Raw genomic sequence first — 22,396 nt, 5'->3', positions numbered from 1 at the left:
TCCGGATGCCTAGTCACCTTACCCCTATACATATCTACCTCTATCACTCCATTATCCCTGCACATTCTAAATATGGTACTGGAACTGACCCTGTGTACATGGCTTAATAACTTCCTTGTTCTTATTTCTATTTGGTGTTATTTTCACTATGTTGTTCACTGCATCGTTGGGTTTAGAGCTCGCAAGAAAAGGCATGTCACTGTACGTGTGCACGTGGCATTAAAACGTGAAACTTACCACATGTAATGATTTGCATGATATTGATAAAAGTGAAGCCTGGTTTGTTGCAATGTTCCGAGGTAGACCTACTGTACTTTTGTATTTGTATGAGCGGGACAATCGTTCATTTTTGATAGGATAACGTTACTTGATGAAGACTTGCTTTGAGCAACTCTGCGCTTTTGTCTTGAAGCTAAAATGTAATGTGTAGCCTACAGATGAGAAAATAAACCCTTCAATTGTCTGCACATGCTTGTGAATTATTGCTTTATTCAAGAGTGTAATATGATTTGGTTGCATTATTCAATAGCTTAGTGTAATATGTTTCAGAAGAACCTGTCATTGTTGAATAGTTTGTGCCTGCTGGCTAGTGGCTACTGTGATATTTAGTCATTTAGAGCTGCTGACCAAGAATGTCGCGTTGCCAGCGACAACGACATGTAAGGCAAGGATGTAATGTGAATTTAAAACTAGCAATCTCTTTCGCCACTCCGCTCCTCAGACTCTCCTTCATATCTCTTAGTGGGAATAGGGCCTTAGAATATCAAAATAGAGACAATCCCTTTACAGAACTGCAACAAAGAAACACACAACGCCGCTACCACCACAAACACCAACAAAAGATAGCTAATTGTCTCCCCCCAGGGAGCTGGTTATCAGTATAATTAAATGGCTCGATACTGTGCAGCACACCACACCAACCAAAGCTGCAAGTTGAGTTAAAAAATGCTGTAGTTTGAGCATGGTTCCCCCAAACACCAAAACAGGTTCAAATCAAATCAAGCTTTCATTATCCAGCAGACATGGAACGCAACGCAATGTGCTTACCAGGAAAAAAACAATGATACCATTTTCTACCTGGGCTGCACCTCATGATGGCAAAAGTCAACAATTAAACCCTGTCTGTGTCATCCTGTGCCATATGACTTCCAGTCCAGCAGTACCACAAAGGATGGAAAAAGACCCTGGGAAACCCAAATAACCTCCGTTCTCCTCTACTGTATCAACGTTACAGAGGCAGACAGTGCACCACTTTATAAAACCAGGACTTTGTTTCAGACAGGTGAGAGAAACAAGCAGCACAGTACCCAAAATAGAGAATTAACATAACATCTTTTTTCAATCATTCATAATGATGAACTACAGTGTGTTCCAGGTACTGGTGAGAGAAGCAGCTGTGATGTGATTTCATGTCGTGCCAGACCTTCTGCTCCCTACGAATGAGATTCACTGAAGAACTTAGCACATCCCAGTCTTTGATTACCAAACATCCCTTTTAACTTTGTTGGACCCGACGGTCGCCTCTTAATTAAGCTTTGAGGGAGCAGCCAGATCGAAACAGAAAGGTGTCTTTTTACTTTTTTTTATCCAACTACCTTTAAAACCAGGACGTTGCTGACTAGAACTAGACGGCTGTTAGTATCCATATGCAAAAAAAGCACCAAGCACTCGAATGAAGGGAAAAACAACATTGATTCATTTACAGAAAATGTTAAGTGCATTACAATACCAGCTTTGAAGTCACTCCGAATTTTTAACTTAAACAAAAGTAGCTATGGTGTAATATAAACAGCAGACAGTCTTACTAATAGGAGCGCAAACAGATGCCACTCCATTGTTAAGACGACATGGCAGCTACAAACACTGTTGGACTGATCCTGCAACCCTCTGGTATCATCACCTGCTATATCATTTCACTGCATGCAATTTGAGCGAAGGTTGGTGAGTATCTATTGAGAAAGATTATGCAAAGACCATTGACATTCCTGATATGAAGGAGAACAGACTTCCTGAGGTTTTTCAGTCGCCCAATACGAGTCATCACATCATGCACCAAAATGTGCTTCCTGTGAAACACCAAGTCCTCCAGCATTCATCCAGCAGTATTATCAGCAGATTTTTGGCTTTCATAATTTAAAAAGTCAGGAAGAAAGATATGCTAATGAAGACACAGAGCTGCCATCCTATCTGAGCGGTGTGGAACATAAATAAACCTTGGGGGTGAGTACAGTTTATGAGCAGGAGCCACACAGAACACACAGCGGCATATATTCTCAACTGACTGTCTCAGTGGCAGACGGCGCTGCATGCCTTTGACAACATTTTCTCGTAAAAGGCCAATTCTATTAAGAGACTTTCCAACGCCAACCCTCTCCAATCTCCCCCACCTGCACAGGCCTATATCCATTCACATAGATAAGACATTCGAACTTCAGACAGCCTTCTATTTATATTTCTGTAGAAAAGGTTAATTGCAGCCGTTTTGTGAACACAAAGGTATGATTCATCAGAAAACACTGTCAGGGGAGAGAGAGCAAGGACTCTGAAATGTAGAGTATTGTGTAATCACATTTAGATTGGGTTTTTGAGGATGTGTGCTGTTCTCATTGTATAACCGTACTGAATTGACAGGGAGGGAGCACAGAACATGTAGGCTTGATGAGTATTGGAGTGTCAAACCAGGAGAAAATGTGGTACTATTGGGTTTAGCTGCCTATCACAGTGGACTGGGGGGTCCTATGGCATTGATGGCATTGCTGTACCTGCCAGGGTAGAGGCACACTCCCCTAGATACAACATTAATGTAAATGCGGTGGAGGGCCGAACACATTTCTTTGGTTTGTCAAAATCAATGTGGGCCAGAAAAAGGGCAGCTATTTGATATACATACTTTCTACCTAGTTTTAGATTAGTTTATTTTCCATTTTTCTTAAATAACTATTTTCCCTTGGATGCTATTATACAGGGCTTTTTTCCTAACCAGGAAATCAGGGTTTTGTGCTTCTCCATACACCATGGGAAAAAAATCTACTTCCGTTTAATTTCCTGTCAATAACCTTATAATTAGGTCTAGTAATGAAACGTTAGGCCTATGATGTCATTTCCTGAGCAGATCGTACAGCTTATACTAATTCGTCTTATGGCCTTGTCTTTCAGTGGTTAACACGGGGGCCGAACAATCCTATGGACATTGGCTGAGGAATACAGATGGGGAAATGTTTAAGAATGATTATATAGTGCAAGTGTAAACAACTGAATATCATTGCTGGTTTTACCAGTGTCCTTGAGGCGAGGATGAAACGAACTGTTAAGGACTTGGAATTGCCTTGAATTCCCATTGAACTTCCAGTTATTTCATAGCTTCCGGGCAGTGCACCTTTGCCATTCCTCCCAAGCATGAAATCTGCACCACAGGCAGAGGCTATATTTAGGCCTGAGTGAGATCACTGCAGACGAACACACAGACCAGGCTCAATAATAATCTCCAGCTAACACACAATCACACATTAATACCCACCAACTCCTCCTAAAATACCACCCTGTCCCTGGATCTCTGGTTATATGTAAGCATACAGACATCCTTCTCTCTCCACGTTGAAAACGGCCATATCTAGAGAAAGAGGAGAAGCTACGCACACAGATGGAGGCCATTCCGCTCCATAACAGTAGGCTACAATGGAGGAACCACAGAGGAACCTATAATGAGAGGGCTAATGTCACATCAGACCATCTAAAAACACACCACACAACGTATAAAAGTCAAAATAGTAGCTGGGCAGAGCTGAGCTGGGCAGGGCATGGCTCAGTATTAAATGTTGCAGTTCCACTCGTTTTGTTTGTAATTTTTACAGGGGAAAGGCTATTTTGCTGTCCTAACGGAAGAGACAAAGAGCTATATGCAATGGTAAAATATGTTGGTTTATAGCCCTAGCCTGTACTTTAATGATGATTGAGACCCTAAATATATCATGTGAGAATTGGTGGCTTCAGCTTAAATTAAGCTTATAAGCAACACCCCATCAGGACTGGGGTCAAGTCCATCTCAATTCAAATCAATTTAGGAAATAAACTGTTTTATATACAATTACGGATACAGTTATGGTAGACAATTTTGGAAGAAAATGTTGAAATTGACTAATTGAAAATGATTTTTCCCATGCTGTCATTTTTGGTTTAGTCTCGAGTCAGTGCACGTGAGTGCATTTATGTTCTGGAATGATTAGCCTGAACATATCTCAGGCAGAGAATTGATGTAACAGTTGAACTGTGCACATTTAGACTTAATACATTGTTATTTTACAGATTTACCTGCCATGCCATTTACCTCAAACACTGAACACTAGAACACTGAAGGTATATTCAGAATGTTGGGTACTGTGGGAATTTCTCAGTGTTCTATATGTTAATATAATGTGTGGATAGGAAAATTCATACATTCCATGCGTCTGTTTACTTAAGGGAGTTTACTCAAACAGGGCATGGACAACTGGAATTTCAACAAAAGGTACAGTATATACATCCACTCAGAAGGCATCTCTCTGGTTAACTCATGATGTGCTTTGCTAGTCATGTAGGCTACATACTGCATTCAGAATTGAGACATTTTATGGTAATAAGCAGCAATGAATGATACAGAATGCACCTTTCAATATCTAATATAAATGATCTATCTACTGTATGGTAAAGCATATGGAGACCGTCTCAATTCTTCTTGCTATAAAGAACTACAAACAGAGCCTGAAATTCCATTCAAAATATTCTGATAAAATGAAGCCAAAAACCACACACATTCATCAACAACCATGAGCCTTTCAATCTAGCCTGAAGCACGACGCAATGTACCAATGTGAGTTTTCACTTGACACTAGCCAGAATTGGCAGCATTGATATGGTCTTTGCTCCTGAGGATGCCAGTCCTCCAAACCAAATTAAGCCTGGTTACTGTTCACTAGTGAGGAGATAACCTGATCCCCACCATTTACATTCAGCTAGCCTAGCAGGGTGACTGACAGAGGACATGATAGGGGGGCATCTCTCACACAGAAGGGGGAGATGGAAGGAGGAGAGCCTGGAAGCACCTTCCCTATTCTGCCCTCCCCCCTCCAGAGAAGCAGCAGCAGTAGCAGCAGACGACAATAACTCCTAAACCAGGGTGCGCCAGACGCCCTGACAAAGGCATGCAGCCTCCTCCCAAGCTTGCTGTGGCGGCCAGCAGTCTTTGCCGGCGGATAAATACAGCCCCAAGGAGGGCGGAGGGTGGCGGACGTGTTCCTGGCCCCTGAAAAATCTAAATGGGCCATGGCCATGGATAATGAGCCACACTGCTCTAGAGGACAGTGTTCCGCTAGTTGGCCAGGCACAAAGGAGGGTATTAAATCGACCGCTCTCGACACGCAACAATACTCCCATCATATTCCGCCCAATTAGGCGGCAATGAGAGAGGGGGACAGAACAACAACTGAAAAAGAAAGCAGAAAATACACCACCACCATAGCATGATGTGCATAACAAATGGTTATTTATTAAGATGTGATTGCCATTTCTGTCTTTACTCACATGTAGGCAGGAGAGAGCGGCGAGGACCTGGATGTCTTAAGAACTGGCACTGGGAATTTCCAGCTGACAGGAGAACCGCTTTTCCATTTCAACGGCATTTTGTTGTCACCAGCACGGAGCTACAGCGCTAACAACGGCAAAGAGCCTTTCCACGAACAGGCTTCCAGCGAGGGCTTCCATCCCACTTTGCCCACTCGGATCAGAGGGAGGCAGAGCAGCAGCGACAGGGGTGGAGTGGTACAGGCAGCAGCAGTGCAGGCTACACACAGGTTTATGACACTAGTGGCAGTAGTGAGAAGAAGCCAACGGATCCTATCTCCTGTGCCTACTGGGCCAACTCCCAGTCATCTCCTGTTAGAGGGGGAAAAGCTCTCGGTCCTGTCGCCCTTTGAGGCTGTGCCAACTCTAGCCCAGAAGCTCAACAACAGTGCCACCTTGTTAAAGGAGCGGCGACTGCAGTGCTGGGCTTGTTATAGGGAGAGGTGGAGGGAGGAGTAGATAAAGGGAGGGGGGAAAAAACACTAGCATCTGCCCACCCTTAGAGAGCAGTGCCTAAAATACTACTAGTTTACACTGGGATATAAAAAAGAAAAAAATTACATTTGGATTTCTTTGAGAAATATCAAAGTAAATTTGGAGTCACGTGATGAAATGTGTCGGGAAAGCATGCAGTTTATTAGGCTACAGACTAAATAAACAGTGAACTTCACAGGGTGGTTGGTGAAAGTGCAAGGTGATGAACTTGATGCTCCTTTCCAATAAATATCGAGGTTCTTATTCTGGTGACATGATCATCAATGCTTGGCTGCTGTTAAATAAAAATAATCTCTCTATTTTGTCCATAATAATGTCATCATGAACGCTATAGGTGGTCTCTAGCTAACAGATAGCGCTGGTGGCTAACAGTCTCTAGCTAACAGATAGCGCTGGTGGCTAACAGTCTCTAGCTAACAGATAGCGCTGGTGGCTAACAGTCTCTAGCTAACAGATAGCGCTGGTGGCTAACAGTCTCTAGCTAACAGATAGCGCTGGTGGCTAACAGTCTCTAGCTAACAGATAGCGCTGGTGGCTAACAGTCTATAGCTAACAGATAGCGCTGGTGGCTAACAGTCTCTAGCTAACAGATAGCGCTGGTGGCTAACAGTCTCTAGCTAACAGATAGCACTGGTGGCTAACAGTCTCTAACTAACAGATAGCACTGGTGGCTAACAGATAGCGCTGGTGGCTAACAGTCTATAGCTAACAGATAGCGCTGGTGGCTAACAGTCTCTAGCTAACAGATAGCGCTGGTGGCTAGAGCGCACGTGCCACTACTAGAGTGGGTACACTCGCTATACAATGCAAGCATTTCACAGTTAAAAACTCAGTAGAGTTCAAATAAGATGGAAACCCATTTAACTTGTATATATTTAACAGCAAAAGGTGCACTACGTTATCACGTACAGCCATTTATCTGCAACAAGTCAATTTGATGGAAACATCTCTTGTTTTTACACAGATTTTTGAATGTTTGCATGAAAATCTGTCGCCAATTGGATGGAAACCTAGCTTGTGCGACTTCACACACACCTGCATAGGTGTAATTCCAAGTAGGACAAAGAGTATATCATAAAAATATCATTACAGTTCTATGGACTACATGGCCCCCTACATCTTTGGAGGGAATGTATATTCCCCACTCCGATGAGCATAATATGCAAGCATGGCAGATTGTACACTGGTATACACAATGAACATGCCATCTCTCATTCCATTGGACTCATCCAGTTAGATTGCCCCCTCAAAATTTGTCCCCTGCATGGCTGTCATCCACCGAGCCCTCTAGCAGGAACACAGTGTGCAGTCAGCCATGGCCTTGCCTGAGGCAGCCAGCTGATCAAGATGAAACACTGAAACTCCTCTCCTCCTAAGACCAACATCCACCCAAGCACCGAGAGCAAAATAAAAGCCAAGAATAGAGCGTTGTGCAGCTCATTTCCACGATTACAGTTCCTCTTGTCTGAAGAGCTCTGAAGGCCCTGTCAAGAAATCTATAGCAATGTCATTTCCTGTGCGCTACTTCCTTTTGGCAAGCCCGCTCTTTAGCCCTTTGTTTCAACACACTTCTCAAATCTCTTCTACTCACAACGTCGTGAAAAATGACCCCTTGTGGAGCTGTGTCTCAAGATGGGACCCCTATAGTCAATCCTCTCCTGCTCTCTCACTCTGGAGCCTTAGGGAATGTCTTCCAACCTGCCCGTAATCACTCCCTCTAGGTTGACTCACTATCTCGTCCCACAACGAGGGAGAATATCACAAGTAGAACCACTGCAGGTATTTTCACAGGAGCCATGATGTCTTGGGCCATGTGCTCGGTCTCGGCCTGGCAGGGAGAATCTTTTTTAAATCTTTTTACAGACAAAGGAAACCAGGGGATTAAAAAACATTTTGTCAGATGAGTGAGGATGGTGCTGAGCCAGATGTCAGCACATTAAAAAAGAAATGTAAAAAATGATGAATGGTGTCTGTCTGAGTGAACAAAGAATGGTTGAAGGTGTTCATTCAACAAACACCAAGACTGCCTCCGGATCAGAAAACGGAGCTCCACGTGCAGGTTACAGTAAACTGCACTACAGCCTGTTTCTGGAGCACTTAAGCTGCAACTCTTTATTTAGACACATACCTAAATCAAATTGGAGAGGAGAGGGAAAACATCTCAACATGGATTTGTCATGACACCAGATAGTCCTAAATACAGATACATTTAAAAAGACTGCGCTAAATATTTCACAATCATTGCAATGTTTCATCACGGAACCTATACCTTTTTCAAAAACAGAATGTCATCCGAACATCTATTGAAGAAACTGCATCATTGTTACCACCCCAAAGCAACTGTTTGACTTCTGCCCTGCCAGCCACAACTGAACAGCACTATAAAGCACAAGACAGGCTGGGAACAAAGAGGGGAGGAGGCAGCAGTGATAACCTGATCCTCCATAACCAAATACCTCCAGCTTTTACAGTAAAGCCTGACAATAGCTGCATTTATCAGAGCCACGGTGAGCATCGATCTGTGGGCTTCTTTCAGAGGCCATTAGGGCCGCGGGCGAGAGTGATAGAGTGCACGAAAGCGAAACTCCTGAGCTCTGCAGACACACCAACCCAACAGCCCTGGAAGACAGGCCAAAAGTCAGGAACACACCCTCACTGTACTGGAACACAGCTGTACTCTCTCAGAGTCTCGCTATAACACACACCCCATCACTGTTCTGGCAGGAACACACTGTACTAAAAGAACACATACACTGTATTAAAAGGAAGTGTTGACCATCCACACACTTGTTTGTCCATAATATTGTTGTGCATTGCTTTTTGTGCACCATGCCTATGTCTGACATTTGTACTGGCCAGTAGGTGTGTGTACACGCCTGTATGAGCATAAGAGGAACAAACAAGACAGCCCTCAAGATTCTGACTCTAGAACAGACAAACGTATACCATCTACTGGATGCAGAAGGAACTGTGCCCGTCAAAATACCAGACACACCCTCAAGCAGCTGACCGCACATGCTGTCACCACAGTGTGGTTCCTCATCCCATCTTTTACATTTTAGTCATTTAGCAGACACTCTTACCCAGAGTGACTTAGAGTAGTCAGTGCTGTGAGAGAAATTACAAGGTTCTGTTATAATGGTTGTTTTATGGAATAGAATAGTGGGTTCTAAGAACATTTTCATCTGTGTATGTTCTACTGAGGATGGGCCTCTGGGAGATTTAACACTGACAGGAGATTTACCATGTCTTTGGGTGATAAGCCTAACAAGACCGCATTCCAGAGCATGAGTTAATGTTTCTGTACTGGGGTACCAGGGGAAAATGGCTCCAGAATGGAGTTGGGGTACCAGGGGGAAATGGCTCCAGTATGGAGTTGGGGTACCAGGGGGAGATGGCACCAGAATGGAGTTGGGGAGCCAGACCCTGGTCTCTACACAACGAGAACAGTTTTACAGCAGATACTATCTGCTGTGAATTATAAGTATCTTTCATACAAATCTTAGCCTTGTGACCCATTCCACACATCTGTTGTGTGTCATGTAGACTGGAGGGGGTGTGTCTTGGCTATAAAATACCTTTGAACCTTTGTCTCGGGGCTCTGAACGAATCACCTGAGAGTGATTTGTCGACCAGCGATCATTATCGTAGAGCACTCAATCGATTCACTTTGTGTGTGTGTGTTGTATTGACCTGCTCCGTTATTAAAGTGAATAAAGATTTAGTTTAAGTATGACTCTGACTTGTTAAGTTAGTCTCTCGTAATTTGATAGTAAAGAAATTAACCACCACAGTGCATACATTTTTTGTACTTGTTCCCCGTGGGAATCAAACCCACAACCATGGTTATTACAAGCACCATGCTCTACCAACAGCCAAATGGGTTAATCACATCTATCAGTCTATCCAGCTGTCACAGGAATGGAAAAACATTGATGACACCAAAGTGAAGAGCCCAGAGGGCACAGGTGATCAAATCCATCAAAATGTCAGTTATAAGTGATTTAGAATCGCTCTCCCTCAACAACAACACTCTTCTGTCTACATTTGGATAGATTCAACTAAGAAGAACCATGTAAAAACAAAAACAAAGGCCCTAAAAGACATTGATCAGAAAATAATCTGCATTTGGCATTATCAAAGCATTTCTGGGTTGAGAAATAATTCTGCTGAAAGTGCTAGTTGAGAGAAACTCACCCAGCGTAGAAAATCTCAAAGACTGTGGTAGCGAAAGCAGAAAAGGGGCGTTAGCCTGGCATCAGAGGGATCCGTGATGAAAGCAGAGGCCCAGCAGGTGCTGAAGACGGAGGAGCTCTGCTGAGGGGTGCAGCAGCAGCAGGCAGCTTAGAACCAAGCTAAAGGAGCCTACCTCTACCCAAGAAACACACGATGAATGCCTTCTCACATTCTCTGTTTTGGAACATCTCCTTTTTAGTCATGATCCACTTTTAGGCAAACAACACAAACTCTGGCTAGGCCCAAATAAAACAAACCAAGGAGTAGTGAAATAGTAATGGTACTAGTATTAGGTTTCACTGATTGTTTTACCTTTCACCTTAATGGTCAATGAGATGTATCTTTCTTAAACATCTTTTAAGTGGGATGCAGGGGTGCTATTGGTTAACTGTAACCAGTCATGCTTTTCAGTCTATAGGTTAATTTGCATAATTAAATTGGTGCCAGAATTCAACAACTGGAAAAGTGTTGGAGTCGACTGGAATTAGTATTTAGCTGAAAACAGTCATGTACAGTGAGTGAGTTTATTGAGTTAGAAAGTAACTTTCTTATGTCAGCTAATGGCCTCTCTAGCCATGAGCAGACAGAGCGGAGACTCGTTGCTTTGGCTAGTCACAGACACAGGCTGCAGGGAGCAATGGGAGAGAGAAGGAGCACGAAGCAGCTAACAAGAACAGCTACAGTATTAAGCTAGCAACCAAAAAAGTTTCACAGCATTTCTCTCCTGTTCTACTGGTTTTCATATCAATTTTCTTTCATTGTCCAGAAGACAAAGGCATAATCCTAGTCATATTAACAACCCATCCTAGTTGTTGCATATTTACATTTCCCTCTTTTTACGTTTCAAACGGATATCTTCATCTCTGTCACATAAAACAGCTCGAGTCAGGTGCTTCTTTGAGAACAGCGTTTTCCCACATATTCCACATGTTTGAAAATGATATACCACATTGAAGTATTACATTGACTGCTTCATTACAATAGTTCCATGTTCAATAATATGAGACGATAGGCTTGCTATTGTCGCACGTTTTTTAAGCTCTTACTTAAAAAGGTCCGCTCCTTGTACCCATGCATAGCTAATTCAACATCGGGCACACCATAACTTCAGACACTAGCGATTAAGTTTTGCAAATAAATACTCCCTTCTAAATAGCTAGCTGACCACCGATTTCCATTACAATTTAAATAAGTAAAGTTACGTTATGAGAGTTTTCAAAAAAATTATATAAACATGTGGGACATGCGGTATATTGTAAAATTCAACTGCGCGACAGACCACACTAAATCAAATCAAATTTTATTTGTCACATACACATGGTTAGCAGATGTTAATGCGAGTGTAGCGAAATGCTTGTGCTTCTACTTCCGACAATGCAGTAATAACCAACAAGTAATCTAGCTAACAATTCCAAAACTACTACCTTATAGACACAAGTGTAAGGGGATAAAGAATATGTACATAAAGATATATGAATGAGTGATGGTACAGAGCAGCATAGGCAAGATACAGTAGATGGTATTGAATACAGTATATACATATGAGATGAGTATGTAAACAAAGTGGCATAGTTAAAGTGGCTAGTGATACATGTATTACATAAAGATGCAGTAGATGATATAGAGTACAGTATATATGTATACATATGAGATGAATAATGTAGGGTATGTAAACATTCTATTAGGTAGCATTGTTTAAAGTGGCTAGTGATATATTTTACATAATTTCCCATCAATTCCCATTATTAAAGTGGCTGGAGTTGAGTCAGTGTGTTGGCAGCAGCCAATGTTAGTGGTGGCTGTTTAACAGTCTGATGGCCTTGAGATAGAAGCTGTTTTTCAGTCTCTCGGTCCCAGCTTTGATGCACCTGTACTGACCTCGCCTTCTGGATGATAGCAGGGTGAACAGGCAGTGGCTCGGGTGGTTGTTGTCCTTGATGATCTTTATGGCCTTCCTGTGACATCGGGTGGTGTAGGTATCCTGGAGGGCAGGTAGTTTGCCCCCGGTGATGCGTTGTGCAGAACTCACTACCCTCTGGAGAGCCTTACGGTTGTGGGCGGAGCAGTTGCCGTACCAGGCGGTGATACAGCCCGACAGGATGCTCTTGATTGTGCATCTGTAGAAGTTTGTGAGTGCTTTTGGTGACAAGCCGAATTTCTTCAGCCTCCCCTGCTGCGCCTTCTTCACGATGCTGTCTGTGTGGGTGGACCAATTCAGTTTGTCTGTGATGTGTACGCCGAGGAACTTAAAACTTACTACCCTCTCCACTACTGTTCCATCGATGTGGATAGGGGTGTGTTCCCTCTGCTGTTTCCTGAAGTCCACAATCATCTCCTTAGTTTTGTTGACGTTGAGTGTGAGGTTATTTTCCTGACACCACACTCCGAGGGCCCTCACCTCCTCCCCGTAGGCCGTCTCGTCGTTGTTGGTAATCAAACCTACCACTGTTGTGTCGTCCGCAAACTTGATGATTGAGTTGGAGGCGTGCGTGGCCACGCAGTTGTGGGTGAACAGGGAGTACAGGAGAGGGCTCAGAACGCACCCTTGTGGGGCCCCAGTGTTGAGGATCAGCGGGGTGGAGATGTTGTTGCCTACCCTCACCACCTGGGTAGGCAACAACATGTCCAACTTTTAACCCCTGAAATATAGCGAACAGATTTGCTAATGTTGCTAGCTTAGAGTACTATGATGGACACCTTCTTCACTTGGAGGAAAGTGGGTGGAGGGAAAAACCCAGACAAATCTAAAACTACAACGATTCTCGGTTTTGTAGCAACCAGAGCAGGCACAAAGTGCTGGCTCCCCTGTACCAGCAGGCTCCAGGGACCAAGGAGCACATTACAGTGCTGGCCTGCTTCAACGCAACTTGGGAGGACGTCCCCCCCATTTATCTACCCCAAGTGTTTACCCGGCGGCCATTACACACTGAAGTATAACCCCTTGTATGGACAGTCAAACTGTAGCTACATTGACAGGGACCTGTTCAAGAAGTGGTTTCAACACTTCATTCAGCATGCAGTCTAGGAGCGTCCTCTCCAATGGGCACAAGAGCCACATGGACCCGGAGGTGCTCGAGGCGGAACTAAAGGAGGGGTTATACTTCCACCACACTGCACCCATGTCCTGCAGCCGCTGGACTTGGCATACTTTGGCCCTTTAAAGGCTAAGTTCTTCAAGGTATCTGGAGTCCTCAGCCATTTTAACCACTTCCTACATGGTAAACAAATCAGAATTTGCCAGAGTATTCCGCTACCCTACAAGGACTGCAAAGACATGCACTCTGTAGTGGAAGGGTTTAAGAAGTGAGGCCTCTTCCCTTTTGTCCCTTAATTTAAGCCATAGAAGGGACCCGTTTGATGTAGTCTTGGTCCCAACAGGGTCCTAGCACCGCCTCTCCTGGAACCAGTAGCACTGTGCCGTCCATCAGCACCTCCTCTCCAGCGACCACAGGGGGACCCTCGGCCCCTGCTCCAGTCCCAGCCCCTGCTCCAGTCCCAGCTCCAGTCCCAATCGTAGAAGAGCACGCCGTAATAGAGGTGGGGCTGATAGGGATGGACATGGGTGGGGTACATTCTTACCTTCCTGAAGTATCGGCCAGACCAATACAGAAGACTCCCTGTGGTCGCCACATGCCTCACCGGGGAGGAATACAAGCACCAGTGAAGAGGGGTGAGTAGGAGAGGGCAGAGGAGAAAGAGTGTTTTGGGCAGCCCTCAGAACACAGAGGGCACAGGAGAGGGCTGCCATGGATGAGAGCGTCAACGCCATTGCTTCTGCTGGACCCCCCACTGGAACCACTCCTGACAGCTGCATCACCACCGCCAGTGCCTCCCAGTGTGCAACACCTTCAGGAGCCGCCGGAGTCCCCAGCTGAAGGCGGCGGCCATGTGCCTGCTCCCTCAGCCACACCATTGTCAGGCCCTCAACCCCAGCATTACAAACACCAGCTCCTCCATGCCATCGTCGGCGGTTTGATCCACCACCAGCCCCCGTCTGTCACCACCGAAGCGGCCTCCTCTGGACCAACTACCTCCTCAATCTCCCCTGGTCAAACCACCACAGCAGCCTTGTCTGGTGCCCCTGGCCCCTGCAATTCAAATACAGCCACCTCCACAGGTAAATACACATTAAATTATGAACAAAAAGTATACTGTTTGTTGTGTTGTATAAAACTGGTGTTGAAAAAATAAAAATGTCTCTTTACATATCTACGGTCCATAACACCAGCCCACAAGGCATGTCCACCTCCTCAAAAATGTCTGTAGCTTCCTCCAGAGGAGGTATTGACAAGCTGGTACCCCCAGGGGTACACGCAACGGCGTTAGGGGTACGCCAAATAAAAACGTGATTCACATTTATATTTTCCAACTGGGCTATGCATTTGTGTGAGGTTTGTTTCTCGCCTGAGTAGCCTCGTTTCACTGCCAAAAATAAAATGTAAACCATATTGTTTCAGTGAAATAACAATAATGTCAAATAATTAACATCCAATCACATTAACCGTTACTCTCTCACGGGAATTCCACTAAAAGTCAGTATGTAGTTAAACGTAGCTGCTGCTCATTTCGTTTGCTAAAAAATTGATAAATAGTTGCAAAAAAGTAAGGCCCGCGTTCATAGACACATACCAGCTCTACTGGTAGTACTACTACTACCAGCAGTACTACACCTGCATCTGTCGAAGACAAGTTGTTCTGCTTCCACGAGCACATCCAATGTTGGCATCAGTAATTCTACATTTGTTGTCAGCCCAGCTAGCATGGACACTGAGAGTTGTGAATCTGATGCAGCCGAAGAGCTACTGCCCCCTTACCCGGGAAAGCACTGAACAACAGACAGGGATGTTGGACCATCGAAGAGGTGCAAATATGATGAGAACTACATTGATTTGGGGTTCACTTATATTGGGAGTAGTACCTTTCCTCAGCCACAGTGTGTTAAATGTGCAAAAGTACTATCTCACAACTCGATGAAACCTTGAGCAGACATTTAAAAACAAAACATGGCAATTTGAAAAATAAGCCATGGGAGATTTTGAGCGAGAATTAAGACGACTTTCGAGTAGTAAGACATGTATAAAAGCAACAGCTACCATTAATAAGAAGGGGCTAGAAGCATCTTATATGGTGAGCTTCTCTGTCCTGCCAATGCATGGAAAATCCCGCCAGCTCTACATTATTTGTGTCGTCATTCAGTCACGACTCGTGAGACATAAGATATTACAAATTTGAATGTCCTGTTGGTAAGGATATTCTTAAATCATAGATCATCCATTTTATTTTCCATTAATTGCAAGTTAATGGTAGTGGAATTTTACTCACTCGCCTACGAATACTCAGAAGGCAGCCCGACCTCCGCCCCCTTTTCCTCTGTCTATTCTTCTTGCAAATGACAGGGATTTGGGCCCGTTCCCGAGAATGCAGTATATCCTTCACGTCGGACTCGTTAACCTGTCTTGGGCAGGGGGCGGTATTTTCAACTCCGGATGAAAAGCGTGCCCAAATAAAACGGCCTGCTACTCAGGCCCATAAGCTAGGATATGCATATAATTAGTAGATTTGGATAGAAAACTCTAAAGTTTACAAAACTGTTAAAATAATGTCTGTGAGTATAACAGAAGTGATATGGCAGGCGAAAACCCGAGGAAAATCCAACCAGGATGTTCTATTATTTTGAAAGGCTGTTTTTCCATTGAAAGCCTATCCACCATACAAAGACTTAGGACCCAGTTCACGATCTCTATGGCTTCCTCAGCATTGTTTCATGCTTTTACTCTGAATAATGAGGGAGATACACCACGTTTAATGAGAGGACAGTGGAAATTTCCAGACATGAACCAAGCACGTGATCAGGAGCGCGCATTTCTTGTTTACCTTTTCCATTGAAGAAGCTTTTGTCCGGTTGAAATATTATTGATTATTTATGACAAAAACAACCTGAGGAATGATTTTAAACATTGTTTGACATGTTTCTACTATCTTTTATTGTACTTTTTTGACTTTTCGTCTTGGTGTTGAGAGCGTGCATTGTGCCTTTGGATTTCCGAACTAAACACACCAACACAACGAAGGTATTTGGACATAAAGATTAACTTTATCGAACAAAACAAACATTTGTTGTCTAACATGGACACCTGGGAGTGCCACCAGATGAAGATCGTCAAATGGTAAGTGATTCATTTTAATGCTATTTTCTGACTTTTGTGACACTCTCCTTGGTTGGAAAATGGCTATATGGGTTTGTGTCTAGGCGCTGACCTAACATAATCGCAAAGTGTGCTTTCACCATAAAGCCTTTTTGAAATCTGACACAGCGGTTGCATTAAGGAGAAGTTTATCTGTATTCATACACTTGTATCTTTTATCAATGTTTATGATTAGTATTTCTGTTATTTGATGTGGCTCTCTGCACTTTCACTGGATGTTTGTTTGAGACAATGCATTTCTGAACATAACACACCAATTTCAAATGAGGTTTTTGGACATAAAGATTAACTTTATCGAACAAAACACACATTTATTGTGTAACATGAAGTCCTGTGAGTGCCATCTGATGAAGATCAAAGGTTAGTGATTAATTTAATCGCTATTTCTGACTTTTGTGAGCCCACTCCTTGGCTCGAAAATGGCTGTATGGTTTTCTGTGACTAGGTGCTGACCTAACAATAGTTTGGTGTGCTTTCGCCGTAAAGCCTATTTGAAATCGGAAACTGTGGCTGGATTCACAAGAAGTTTATCTTTAAAATGGCGTATAATACTTGTATGTTTGAGGAATTTTAATTATGGGATTTCTGTTGTTTTGAATTTGGCGCCCTGCAATTTCACTGGCTGTTGTCGAGGTGGGACGCTAGCGTCACACTTGTACCCGAGAGGTTAACCTTTCTGGCGCAGGTGTTCCGCTAGCAACCCAACAACATCCGGTGAAATTGCAGAGCACGAAATTCAAATTACAGAAATATTTAACATTCATGAAAATACAAGTGTCATACATCAAACTAAAGCGTAACTTCTTGTTAATCCAGCCGCTGTGTCAGATTTCAAAAAAGCTTTACGCCGAAAGCATACCATGCGATTATCTGAGCTTCAAAAGTACTGGGGACAATATAAATGAGGGGAGACAATACATCTACATGCCTGAAGCACTGCCCTTAAATACAACAGATATTATGGTCGTGAAAATGACTGGAGGCAGAATTCGGTTAGAAGTAACAACAGCTACTGTTATTTTTTTTTTTTAAACAGTATACTTTGGTAGTCAGAGCTCACAGTCCTAATATACCATAGGCCTAAATGCACTGACGCAGTTAGAGCAGAATCTGTAACATAAAAAGCGTTTCCAGCTGAGGCACTCCACTAAAATCTTCATGAAGAGCTCTGAGAAGACAAAATCCCTGAACAGCTGCAGCAACACCCAAAAAGGCACAAAGGACAGGGGCTTAGAGAAACCTCGTTGACACTACAGCAGCGCCAGAGAGGACACAGAGAAAAGATAGTCAAGAGAGCAGCATCATTTATGCAAAAAAATTGTCAACAGTCATGATGTTGTGAGTAATCTCCCATGGCGCTCCACAATCACACAACTTCCTACTTCATTAGCGTTACCGATGGTAGCTGACTTGCGGCTAAAAACCCACTCACAGCTTAAGGCATTAGTCACCTGGTACAAAAACAACACGTCCTATAGAGGGGCCTGGAGACAGGCCCAAAGAGCAAAGTTAGCCCACACACACACACTGAGCTGCATGAACACTGCGTACTTAGTCCATGTCTTTGACTCACTTTAAGACGTAATTATGAATGTTAGTTAACAGGAATGTTCCAGTTCAAATACAGAAACTGAATAATGCAAATTATTCAACAGGTAGTAATTGCAATGATCAAAATAAAATACCTTATTTTTAGTTTAAAACTAAAATGTCCATCTCCATCCTTGAGAGAAAGAGAGCAAACCTGACAGAAAAAGGAGAGAATACGTTTTTTTTTTTCATGCTAGTCTAGCTTTACATTAGGGTTGGGGCGGTATCCACATTTTCATACGCTTTCTGTACCATAACGGGGTATACGGTATTACCCAATGTGCACACAAGGGGCACCATTTAAAAATATATATAAATAATAACAGAATTCTTTGGGGACGCACAAAACAATTGAGGCAACATGGATCTTGATCCAGGAGGGGATTGAATGAGTCTGCTGTAACCAAGAAGCTTGATCTTGACAGTTAGCAAACCAAATGCATAGCTGGAGCCCTGAGCTGGATATACACGACCAGTCAAAAGTTTTAGAACAACGACTCATTCAAGGGTTTTTCTTTATTTGTACTACATTGTGGAATAATAGTGAAGTCATCAAAACAATGAAACAACACATATGGAAGCATGCAGTTACCAAAAAAATCAAAACATTTTATATTTGAGATTCTTCAAATAGCCACCCATTGCCTTGATGACAGCTTTGCACACTTTTGGCATTCTCTCAACTAGCTTCATGAGGTAGTCACCTGGAATGCATTTCATTTATCAGGTGCCTCCTTAAAATTAATTTGTGGAATTTGCGTTTGAGCCAATCAGTTGTGATGGACCCAAACTGTTACAGACCTATATCCATCCTGCCCTGCCTATCTAAGGTCTTCGAAAGCCAAGTCAACAAACAGGTCACTGACCATCTCGAATCCCACCGTACCTTCTCCGCTGTGCAATCTGGTTTCCGAGCCGGTCATGGGTGCACCTCAGCCACACTCAAGGTACTAAACGACATCATAACCGCCATCGATAAAAGACAGTACTGTGCAGCCGTCTTCATCGACCTTGCCAAGGCTTTCGACTCTGTCAATCACCATATTCTTATCGGCAGACTCAGTAGCCTCGGTTTTTCGGATGACTGCCTTGCCTGGTTCACCAATTACTTTGCAGACAGAGTTCAGTGTGTCAAATCGGAGGGCATGCTGTCCGGTCCTCTGGCAGTCTCTATGGGGGTGCCACAGGGTTCAATTCTCGGGCCGACTCTTTTCTCTGTGTATATCAATGATGTTGCTCTTGCTGCGGGCGATTCCCTGATCCACCTCTACGCAGACGACACCATTCTATATACTTTCGGCCCGTCTTTGGACACTGTGCTATCTAACCTCCAAACAAGCTTCAATGCCATACAACACTCCTTCCGTGGCCTCCAACTGCTCTTAAACGCTAGTAAAACCAAATGCATGCTTTTCAACCGGTCGCTGCCTGCACCTGCATGCCCGACTAGCATCACCACCCTGGATGGTTCCGACCTAGAATATGTGGACGTCTATAAGTACCTAGGTGTCTGGCTAGACTGCAAACTCTCCTTCCAGACTCATATCAAACATCTCCAATCGAAAATCAAATCAAGAGTCGGCTTTCTATTCCGCAACAAAGCCTCCTTCACTCAAGCCGCCAAGCTTACCCTAGTAAAACTGACTATCCTACCGATCCTCGACTTCGGCGATGTCATCTACAAAATGGCTTCCAACACTCTACTCAGCAAACTGGATGCAGTCTATCACAGTGCCATCCGTTTTGTCACTAAAGCACCTTATACTACCCACCACTGCGACTTGTATGCTCTAGTCGGCTGGCCCTCGCTACATATTCGTCGCCAGACCCACTGGCTCCAGGTCATCTACAAGTCTATGCTAGGTAAAGCTCCGCCTTATCTCAGCTCACTGGTCACGATGGCAACACCCATCCGTAGCACGCGCTCCAGCAGGTGTATCTCACTGATCATCCCTAAAGCCAACACCTCATTTGGCCGCCTTTCGTTCCAGTACTCTGCTGCCTGTGACTGGAACGAATTGCAAAAATCGCTGAAGTTGGAGACTTATCTCCCTCACCAACTTCAAACATCAGCTATCTGAGCAGCTAACCGATCGCTGCAGCTGTACATAGTCTATTGGTAAATAGCCCACCCTTTTCACCTACCTCATCCCCATACTGTTTTTATTAATTTACTTTTCTGCTCTTCTGCACACCAATATCTCTACCTGTACATGACCATCTGATCTTTTATCACTCCAGTGTTAATCTGCAAAATTGTAATTATTTGCCTACCTCCTCATGCCTTTTGCACACATTGTATATAGACCCCCCCTTCGTTTTCTACTGTGTTATTGACTTGTTAATTGTTTACTCCATGTGTAACTCTTTGTTGTATGCTCACACTGCTATGCTTTATCTTGGCCAGGTCGCAGTTGCAAATGAGAACTTGTTCTCAACTAGCCTACCTGGTTAAATAAAGGTAAAATAAAAAAATAAAAAAAAATAAAAAATGTGACAAGGTAGACAGAGGATAGCTCTAGTTGGTAAAAGACCAAGTCCATGTATGGCAAGAACAGCTCAAATAAGCAAAGAGAAAAGCAGTCCATCATCACTTTAAGACAGGAAGGTCAGTCAATCCGGAACATTTCAAGAACTTTGAAAGTTTCTTCAAGTGCAGTCGCAAAAACCATCAAGCACTATGATTAAACTGGCTCTCATGAGGTCCGCCACAGGAATAGAAGACCCAGAGTTACCTCTGCTGCAGAGGATAAGTTCATTAGAGCTACCAGCCTCAGAAATTGCAGCTCAAATAAATGCTTCACAGAGTTCAAGTAACAGACACATCTCAAAATCAATGACTATGTGACTATGTGAATCAGGCCTTCATGGTCAAATTGCTGCAAAGAAACCACTACTAATGCACACCAATAAGAAGAAGAGACTTGCTTGGGCCAAGAAACACTAGCAATGGAAATGTGTCCTTTGGTCTGATGAGTCCAAATTGGAGATTTTTGGTTCTAACCGCTATATCTTTGTGAGACACAGTGTGGGTAAACAGATGATCTCCTCATGTGTATTTCCCACCGTAAAGCATGGAGGAGGTGGTGTTATGGTGTGGGAGTGCTTGGCTGGTGACACTGTCTGTGATTTCTTTAGAATTCAAGGCACACTTCACTAGCATGGCAACCACAGCATTCTGCAGCGATACGCCATCCCATCTGGTTTGGGCTTGTTTGTTTTTCAACAGGACAATGACGCAACACACCTCCAGGCTGTGTTAGGGCTATTTTACCAAGAAGGAGAGTGATGGGGTGCTGCATCAGATGACCTGGCCACCACAATCCCCGACCTCAAATAATTGAGATGGTTTAGGATGAGTTGGACAACAGAGTGAAGGAAAAGCAGCCAACAAGTGATCAGCATCTGTGGGAACTCAAGACTGTTGGAAAATAATTCCAGGGGAAGCTGTTTGAGAGAATGCCAAGAGTGTGCAAAGCTGTCATCAAGGCAAAGGGTGGCTACTTTGAAGAATCTCAACTATAAAATATATTTTGATTTGTTTTAACACTTTTTTTTGTTACAACATGATTCCATGTGTTATTTCATAGTTGATGTCTAAACTATTATTCTACAATGTAGAAAATAGTAAAAATAAAGAAAATCTCTTGAATGAGTAGGTGTTCTAAAACTTTTGACCAGAAGTGTAATTTATTTAACTTAAGATTTCTTAGTTATATTTAACTTATAGTTATAAGCAGTGGCGCCACTGCGAGGTGGGAGTGTCCCAACACCAAAATAAAATTTTCAACAGTATTGAAAATCATACCGTCGGTATTTCGAAATATACCGTTTATACCGTATACCGGTATACGCCAAAACCTACTTCACATACTACTTAAGAGATGAGAGAGGATTATAATGGGTTGCTGAAATTGTACAGTGAAGTCCTTTAGTGAGTTGAGCTGAAAAGCAAGTGTTTGAAGTTACACATTCACACATAACATGAGAAAAGCAGAAACTGCTAAGATGAGGCACTTCAGACGAAAGTGAGGAATGTTGATTGATCGTGTATAGATGCAGAAAAAAAGTTGGACATACATTGCACAGTACCTGTCGTGCAGTCCGAGGGACATCGTCTCCCCTCTGTGTACAGGGTGCTCCATGCCCTCGCCAAAACCACACCCCTGAAAACAGGTCAACAATACATTAATGATACTGTCCAGACTATTCAAAGGAGGGTAAGTGCACCTATTAAGCCCACCAAAATCTTAGGCATTTCTAACATATACTGC

At 43.4% G+C, this 22,396-nt stretch overlaps 1 protein-coding gene across 3 annotated transcripts in view; it reads right to left on the bottom strand.

The window, feature by feature from the left end:
- Positions 1–22,396, bottom strand: part of LOC109873033 (kelch-like protein 13) — an 87,885-nt gene that overhangs the window by 44,780 nt on the left and 20,709 nt on the right. Inside the window, exon 2 of one of the 3 annotated variants that reach the window (XM_020464530.2) lies at positions 22,203–22,288. In XM_020464530.2, coding sequence (XP_020320119.1) covers positions 22,203–22,267 — 65 coding nt within the window. In that variant the 5' untranslated portion in view covers positions 22,268–22,288. Of the gene's footprint in view, positions 1–5,556; positions 5,979–22,202; positions 22,289–22,396 lie in introns of those variants that run through there. The other 2 variants (XM_020464531.2, XM_020464529.2) reach the window with 2 other exon arrangements.

The sequence above is a fragment of the Oncorhynchus kisutch genome, linkage group LG28 (genome assembly GCF_002021735.2).
Source record: "Oncorhynchus kisutch isolate 150728-3 linkage group LG28, Okis_V2, whole genome shotgun sequence".
NCBI classification, from domain to species: Eukaryota; Metazoa; Chordata; class Actinopteri; order Salmoniformes; family Salmonidae; genus Oncorhynchus; species Oncorhynchus kisutch.
The sequence above is the reverse complement of the archived record's forward strand: the minus strand, read 5'-3'. Positions and strand labels throughout refer to the sequence as shown.